At 27.7% G+C, this 9,304-nt stretch overlaps 2 protein-coding genes across 2 annotated transcripts; both read right to left on the bottom strand.

The window, feature by feature from the left end:
* Nucleotides 1-823: 823 nt before the first annotated feature.
* Nucleotides 824-3,379, bottom strand: LOC111615059 (zinc finger protein ZFPM1-like). Its single transcript, XM_023356434.1, has 4 exons — nt 3,357-3,379; nt 2,490-2,539; nt 1,705-1,924; nt 824-1,203 (listed from the first exon to the last, which is right to left on the bottom strand). Exons 3-4 carry the CDS (start codon nt 1,721-1,723, stop codon nt 824-826), a joined length of 399 nt encoding a protein of 132 aa, XP_023212202.1. The 5' UTR covers nt 1,724-1,924; nt 2,490-2,539; nt 3,357-3,379.
* Nucleotides 3,380-4,153: 774 nt separating this feature from the next.
* LOC111615062 (zinc finger BED domain-containing protein 1-like) lies at nt 4,154-6,088 on the bottom strand. The gene has a single exon (XM_023356436.1). It carries the CDS (start codon nt 5,958-5,960, stop codon nt 4,221-4,223), a length of 1,740 nt encoding a protein of 579 aa, XP_023212204.1. The 5' UTR covers nt 5,961-6,088; the 3' UTR covers nt 4,154-4,220.
* Nucleotides 6,089-9,304: the final 3,216 nt, after the last annotated feature.

Here is a 9,304-nt window from a genome sequence, read left to right as displayed (position 1 = left end):
CCGGTTCTGTATTTTATTTATTAATGCATTTTTAATAATATATGGTTAATAAGGATCTATTTTAAGCTTACAAACAAATAACTTTTAGTTTTTAATTAATTAATATAGTACAGAAAAAGTAATCTAAATTTACAAATGCATGTACTGTAAATAAAGTAAAGTACATACTTGTAAATGTATATATTTTAATATGATTTTATGTGCTTTAAACGCTTTTCTAGTGATATTACGACTTCAATATTTGTGGCGGACAGACGTAAAGTCGAATAAAATGACTTAAACTTGATTATTATTTTTCCATATACTTTTTTGACAAACGACGTATAATCGGGAACGATGTAACTCGAAACGACGTAAGTCGAGGTATACCTGTATTAGTCAAAAAGTCAGAATTTGATAACTTTTCATTATGATATTTATCTGTATGCAATATTTATTTGTTCAAGAATAAAATAATAATTAATTATTAATAAATATGCCAGTTTATTAATATTTTATGAGTCTATAAATGAGAATAGAAAAATTATATAATTATTAGTTTCACTCAGTATGGTTCATTTCATGGAAACATTAGGAACATACTATTATATCTATAGTTAAAATGATGATGGACCTACAATGCAATTGGGTACATTAATTTGGAACTTTTATCTTTCAGAAATATGACTACATTTCAATCTAGTCAGAAATTCAAAATTTTATATATATGATCTAAAAGAAACTCAACATTATTAAAAGTAATGTGTGTATTTAATAAAAAATAATTACATTTTATTTTTAAAAAATGTAATTTTCTGAAATATTTAAATCATAATTAGCTCAATTACCTATTATTTTCACCAGAAGAAATAGCATTGTTCTGTGTCGAAATCTGTTCCTCAAACTGAGAATCGCTAACATTATTTCCGTCGGCAGAGCACAGCCGAGGACCGTCATCTCCATCGGGAAGCAAACAATCGTCTCTTTCCGAAGACTCTATTTTATCGCCAGTTAAATCCGGAGAAGGTTCGGCATCGATCAGCGATTTTGTAGATTGGTCGCAAAGAACATTAGACAAACTACTCTGCGAAGAAACGTTATCGGATCTTAATTTAAGATAAGGGCAAGTTTTCTGTTTATGTAGAAGAAAATTTTCAATTTCACCAAACTGAACTTTGCACGCCCCACAAATATGTATATCTTCTGCAAAGTTTACAGATAAAGCTGAAAATAAATTAAAATTGTAATTATTTCAAAATATTTATCATATTTATATTGTAAATTAACACACACAACATCAATATTAACTCACTACCATTTCAAGAAAGCTTTTTATTTACTATAACGAAGACATTATTTAATGTAACTATAATAAAGGGTTTCCTTGTAACACACTAGGAGCATTTACGTTTTGAACCTAATTATAACTCAGATTCATGTTTTGTTCAACATAAACTCGCGGGAAAAAATATATATCATCATCGATCCACACGAGCACGTGTTTCTAGATTCGAAAGCATTTAGAAAAATATTGAAAACTCACGTGTTAATAATTAATCTAACGTAATACACATTTCGGTCCGGAATGATAGGAAGTCGGGGCCATGGAACAATTGATAACAATATGGCGGCCCCAGACCATGTAGTTTTAAAAGTCGAATAAAAGCACGACATTTATATCGAATCTTTAAACAAATTTAATTACACGACAAACAATGAACTCACCTATATTTGAGTTTTGCATAGTTATACATCCGCTAATGTAAGCGGGAGAGAAAATAACCAGCCTCGACGTTACTTATACACATGCCAAGATTAGCAGCCATTTTTAACCGGTGTGCACTTTACACTTTTCCGTCTTTCTTCCGATGACCAGCCCCGTATCTTGATTTATTCCTCTTTTCTCTTCGTTTACTTCGTTTCTTCCTCTCCAGAAAGTAACTATCTAATGTATTTTAATTTCCTTCAGCTAACTGGTGTTTACATTTTACATTATAACTCGAAAAATTTTAAAAATATATTATATTTAAATGTATAATAATTAATAAATACGGTAAAAATTATAGGCGGTACTTTGTTTAATTTTTGTTAAATAGTTTTTTAATCATTTATAGTTGACACTGCTTTATGCGTGACGTCTGTCGTGACGTACAGTACTAGCCACGTGACGTAAAAATATTTTATTTTTTTTCCTATTTTTACACGAAGCTTTTTTTGTAATTAATTAATTATTTATTTTTAAATAAGTAAAGCGTATTTTATAACTTTAAATTAAGAAATATATGTGTATAATACGCTAAAATTTATATACTTTTAAAATAAATTTCAAATTATTATTTAATTTTGATTTTTTTTTATTTCTTAATATATTATAAAAATGCATATAGAAAATATTGAAAAGATAAAAGTTCAAATAACTTTTTATTTATAAAAAAACATTCTATGCATATAGTTTGTTAAAAAAAAAAAAAAAAAAAAAAAAAGGAAAAGGAAAAGGAGACTCGCTCTACCTCCGGGCCTCATACAAGCTCTGGACGGCCCTGTATATTATTATGTGAAACTATAAAATAAAAAATAATTATAAAATTAGAGTACAATCAGTCCAAATTAAGAAAAATAAGTTATTGAATTGCTTTATTTATTTTTAAAAGTGATATTAGCAGTTAACTAACATTTTCTCTTATTTTATTAATTTTATTTTCCCAATTTTTATAATTGTGAAAATAAACTTAAAAAAAGAAGGAAAACCTTTAAAAATAATTATTTTTATAAATAAGTATCTTTATAATTTATATTGAATATATATTTTTAAAATAAATATCTTTATGATTTGTATTTTTAAATACAGTACTTTTTATATGTTATAATTGTCGATGAAATTAATGGATCTTCTATACTTTATTCTGTTGTAAACTTGACTTTAAAAAAAATCAAGAAATAATAAAATATAAATTTCTCTTTTTAATTAATGTAATTTCCTCATACAACACTCAACAAGAAGAAATTTTTCTTAAAAAAAAATTAAAATTGCATTATAAATTCATCATTTCCTACACTTTGGGGAAAATGTAACTTTTATAATTTATTCACATCTTCTTTTTCACTTTTTTTTCTTTTTTATTTAAAGAATAATTTTTTAAATTGTAGTCATATAATTTTCATTTCTTAAATTTAAAAGAAACTCAAACTGAATTAAGTATAAAAGTACAGAACCCGATTTGCGCATAAGTTAAATAAGCTGCAGCTTAGAGCCACAAGTCTATAGATTTCTGGATTCGCCATTGACTGAGTACAGTGTACTCAGTCAATGGCGAATCCAGAAATCTTTACAGGGGCTGCAGGAAAAAGCAATATATACATTATAAACTTTTTATTACCTGAGGTACTGTACTTGGTTTTGTTCGGGAAAACCCCTCAGAAGGGGGTGCACACCATTCTTTGAATACAATATATAATTATTTATACGGGTAATAATTTTTAATGTGCCTAATTTCACACACGCACATATTAAATATAATATTTATAAATATTTATTTAAATTATAAAGATTAAAAAAAATTCTTTAATACTAAACCAAAAATGTTTCAATCCATTATAACTAAATTTCAAATTTTCATTTTGTTTTTCTTTTATAACAGAAAGACATTAATAAGAAAACAGTAAAAACTAAATTATAAGATTACAACTTTATATTATACTCACTAAGTCAGACTAACAGTCAAAATTTAAACGGAAGGAAACATGGAATTACTACAGAGAATAATCACTTGAACTGACTCCTATAATTTTTACGATAATATGATAATATTTATCTTAAGTCGTTCTTCCTTATTTTAAAATATAATTTTCTTCTACGCTTTTAAAATTATTTAACTCTAAATACATGGAAGTTCTTATATAGGCTATAAACATTGATATATTAAATTCATTTTAAAAATATTTAAAACAATGCTTTTAATAAAAATGAAAAATGCAAACTATAAATTGAGCCAAATGTATAATTTTTTAAACAAATTTGGCTGTTTCAATTCTGAAAAATTCATTATCGAATCTTATTCAGTGATAAAAATAATAAATCGACTTTAATACGAGTTATTATACTTTACTATTAAAAAAACTTTACAATATTTTATAAATTAAACACATAATTATTAACGTAAAGTTATGTCAATGAATTGTTTACTGAATATTAAAATATTTCCAATAAAAGGATTGTCATTAAAACATAATGTAGAATTATTTTAAATATTTTTCATAAGATATCCGTTAACAAATATGATTGTATTGATCATGGAATCTGTCAAACGAGCTCTCTTTTCAACTATTGGATTTCCAGGTGCATTAAATATCCTATCACATGGAATATTTGTAGCAGTCACACACAAATAACGTCTAGCCAATTTAGCCAAATTTGGGTAAATGTGTTGATGGATTTTCCACCAATCTAGAGGTTCTTCGTCCGTTTTTCTTTCATTTTTATAAAGATCAACTTCTTTTACTGTTTCTGTTAAGAAAGAATCATTTTCGTCGTCGCTATCATCAAGAAAACGTCTTTTTTTCTTAGGAGGTTGAACAACAAAATCATTCGCCGATTCTTCAATATTTTCCAATTTAATATTTGAATTATCAAATTCTAATTGAAGTTCCACCCATGTGTGATCTCCTTTTTCCATTGGTAAAAATTTTAATGCTTTGAATCGCGGATCAAGCGCTGAAGTTTTGATTAATGTCGAATTTTTCGTCCACTGTTTAAACATAAGTTCCGTCGATAAACTTTGTTTCAAATCTTTAATATAATCAGGATCGTCGCTTTGAGAACATAACGATTTCATAACATTTCGCAAGATAGGGAGAACAACAGATGCACAAACATAGTTTTGATCACCAAGGTATGTAACTGCTTCCGCCATTATTTCCAAAACAGAAATGATGTATTCAATTTTTATCATGTCTGTATCGTTAAGTACTAAATTTTTTGTTTTGAAATTCGCCGAGACAATGAGATTTATTACATTTTTATTTAATTTCAAAAATTTTAACATATCTAAGATCGAATGCCAACGTCTCGCAACGTTTTGAATTTTCAATAAATCAACGATGGCAGATTCCAGTTTAATTCGAGCTTCCGCATTAAATATAAAATATTCTATTATCATCTTTCCTTTACCTATTAAATCGGCAACAGGTTTTATTCCATTTAAAACATTTAAAATAGCTTGTTGCAAACTGTGACCGCAACAGTTTATATATGGAGATGGCAATAAGTTGACAGCTTCGGTTACTTTTGAAGATTTTTCCACAACATACGCTACAACTTTTCCAACTAATCCCCATTCTTCTTCGAATTGTTGTAGAGTGTTGGTAATATTTTCTGCCGTATATTTATCCACCAATTCTTTAGCTCCGATATTAATCGATTGCATCTTCCATTGAGAATCTATAAAATGACAAGTCACTTCCAAATAACTTCTCATCGATACCGACTCCCAACAATCGATAGTCAAACATACGTGATCTACTAATTTCAACGTTTCTAAAATAGCCTTTCTTTGTTCTTCGGCCATAGATATTAAATTTTCAAAAATCATATTTTCATTGGGTATAGTATATTCGGGTGCAGCCATCTCTAACATTTCTCTAAAGCCTTTACCGTTTATAATATCGATAGGATGCAAGTCTTTAACAATAAAGTTTGTAATCGCAATTGTCATGTCTTTCGCACGTTTACTGCTAGCTGGTAATTTAGCTAAAATAGGCATACGAGGTTTCTTAATTTCTCCTGAGTTTTTCGATATTTTTTGACATTTATTTATGTGAGCGGATAGATTAGACGTGTTACCTGAATATGCTACTCGTGCATCACACACTCGACACCAAACCGTTTTCTTGTCGATCTGTACTCCACAGTCGTCTACTTCGAAGCCGAAATGCTTCCAGACGCTGCTTCTCTTTGAATTTGGCGTTACCAGCTTCCTACTCATTTCTCTAACTCTCTAATCTCTTTGTTGGGTGTACACAAAATGGTTGTTTCGACAGAAGGAAAATTCTTCCGAGAATGATAAGGGAAGCACGAGATCGATAAACCCGATATGATATCGATATCCTAGCTACAAAGTAAATATCGATTTTCTAGTCTGGCTGCGCAGTGACCTTCTGTCCTTTATTACACAATTTTCGAGTAATAAATTAATATAACGATAATAAATTTTATTNGGTTCTTCAAAAACAAATTTTTTCAAATAAACTTTTATACTTTTTTATTTCAATTTATATTGTATTTAATGTATAATGTAATTTATTCTTAATTTTATATAATTGTTGTCTTTGTTTTTATGTATATTTGTTAACTTTGGGGTAGATATCAACTGTCCTTCAAGACTTTTCTATTTACTTGTAAAAATAAATAAATGATGTATGTAATATGTATAAATATGTTTGTTAATTACAAAATTGTTTTTTTAACTTGTTTCTTAAAAAAATATTATTTAAATTTATTGGTATTTTGCTGTGTTTTGCTGGAAATTTGATGTTTTGGTGAGAGTCAATATGTTGAATAAAAAGTCTATTAATTGATTCGTTTTTTGAAACCGTGTTTTCGTATTTATTTACTATTGAACACAAGACTGTGTTATTAAAACACTTGGCGTTTATCCACTTTATTCAGTTGATACGGGCACTTTTACACGTTTCGGGCATATAGCCCCTTATCAGTCAACTGATAAGAAGAAACATTTACATTAGATTATTACATTTTGTAAAAATTATATAACGATTCTAAAACATGTAACTTTTAAGACATACCATTAAAAATGCAATGACACTCGTACAGCACAAGTTATTATTCACTGCTGTTAGGATAAGTTGATAACATTGATAACATAAACCTACATACATTAAATTAAAAAATAAAACGCTGTATAATTGGGAAACGTGTAAAAGTGCCCGTATCAACTGAATAAAGTGGATAAATGCCAAGTGTTTTAATAATAACACAGTCTTGTGTTCAATAGTAAAAAAAAAGTCTATTAGTGTTGACTGAAACTCTTGCATGTAACATAAAGTTACATGTCCAGGGACTTTGCATGGTGATAACTGTGTCAACATTTGACCTACTTGGCAAATTCTCTATGTGAGCTCTGTGGGTCTCTGGAAAAAATCCAATGTCAAATATTTTGGATGTAGCAGGTTTTTTTTAACATCTTGAAATATCAGTCTATAGATTTATATGAATAGGTCATTTCAAGAAGGCTATACCAAAATCCACTTAAATATTATTGTACATACATTGATGATCACATAATCACAATTGTTAAAAAACTGGCAGCTTTTAGAAGTTTAATTAAAAGAGCTTCAACTTACTTTTCATTGATTAATGATGTAAATTCAGTCTAACGTAACCATTAACTACAACTTCTGTAAAACACATATAATGTATTTTTATTAAGTAGAAAGTTATGATATCAAATAGTATTTACTAACAAAAATATTGTTGATTATTGTAAAACCTATAACTCTTATATCTGAATTTTTTACTATATTACTAAACAGAATCTTACTGTTGCAGATATTAAATGATTTATATTATTTTTGTCAAATTTTATCTAAACCAAGAATATACATAATAAATTGATAAAAAATTGTATTTTTATTATGCATCTTTGACTTGATATCCTTTATTCTCCTATTTGTAGATCTGTAAAAGAATTACTTAAGAGCAGTGCCAAACATTATGTCAGTGATTTTTGCTTAATACGTCAAGCAATATGTGAATTTTATTTTTTCTCGCTAGATGGCAGAACAACTTTTCCACTAATTATGTTAATTTTTTATAGCATACATTAACTGTAAAGAATCGTGTATTTAACAACAACTATACTGAACTTCCTTGTATTTCAGTACGAGGTCATGAAGCTTCTATAACACTGTTTTTAATCATGGTGATATGTTTAATTAACAAATGAGGAAGAAACCAGAAGAAGCTTGCCAAACTAAGCAGTCAATAGCTGAAGTTCATTGGTTAATACCGAAGTTGATTCTTTCCATAGACGGATTGTAGAGATATTATTACAACTAACAAATATCTCTTCATCATTGCATTAAAAAGTTCAGTTGAAAATCTTCACAATACAGTAATACCGTGGACTTACGCGATAGGTGGGACCGAGCGATAACCGCGTAAGTCGGGGCATAATTTTGCAACTTGTGTGAAATACAAGTTGGATGTATGTAAGCTAATAAATGTTCTCATTAATCTTATCTCGTCTTTTGATTCATTCACGGTTACAAGAAATCACCACATAAAGTCTCTCAAGTCACCTTAGATATAACAAACACAGAAATCAATAACACAGAATAAATTGTAGCTATGCGTCGATTCCACTTGACACGTCCAAACACATAAGCTGAACAATAGTGTGGGGGGAGTGAGTAATCAAGAGTTGCGTGGTACTCAAACAAAAGACGAATTGACGAGATTTGAAAATCGCGTAAGTGTTTTCAAATCTTGAAAACACTTACGCGATTTTAATCATTATTAATATCGATTTTAATCATTATTAATTTACAGTAATTTATTACTGTAAATTACTAATGATTAAAAGATTATAAATTATAAATCAGGTTATAAATTTGTTAATTTAGCCATTAAGTAATGAAGTTTTATATTTGAAACAGGCATTTTAAAAAATAAAATTGATTGAATTTTGAAATTAACATTTACAAAATTTTAAATTGTTCATTTAAAAAAATATTATATTTATATTTAATAATTTTTTTTCAGTTCAGAATTTTAAATAATGCATATGTTTTTATTGTTGTTTTTCTAATATTTGATTTTAAATTGCTGTTCTTTGTCTTTGAATTTATTATGTTTTATGTGAAATTTATATATAATACAAAGTTTTTTCCCTCTATAAAATTTAGTATACAAAATTAGTAAAAAAATTTTTACTGGTTTTTGATGTTTGTGAGGTTATTTCATATAACACTATAACCTTAACCAGCATAATATTTATTAGATTGAATATATTTGGCCTATACTGTGACCAACTTTGGGAACATTCTATTATTCTTTCCTGTGATTCTGAAGATAGCCACATAATATATGTAGGTCAAAAATGTTTGATTCGATAAATGTAATGCTTGTTTAGGTTTCAGTGTTACATTTTAGACTATTAAATTGGTAGGAATAAAATTTTATGCTAATAGCACATTCACTATTTGGAGGGAAGAAAATGTTTATTCTGCTATAATGAAAAATTAAATCAATATGTCAATTTAAAATACTTTTATTTTGTTTCTAAGACATTCGACGAAATATAATTTT

The sequence above is a fragment of the Centruroides sculpturatus genome, unplaced genomic scaffold (genome assembly GCF_000671375.1).
Source record: "Centruroides sculpturatus isolate CEXI.00-Female unplaced genomic scaffold, Cexi_2.0 scaffold2346, whole genome shotgun sequence".
NCBI lineage: Eukaryota > Metazoa > Arthropoda > Arachnida > Scorpiones > Buthidae > Centruroides > Centruroides sculpturatus.
The sequence above is the reverse complement of the archived record's forward strand: the minus strand, read 5'-3'. Positions and strand labels throughout refer to the sequence as shown.

Coding starts and splice junctions, on each gene's coding strand:
- LOC111615062 (XM_023356436.1), bottom strand. CDS start 5,960: ATGAGTAGGAAGCTGGTAACGCCAAATTCAAAGAGAAGCAGCGTCTGG.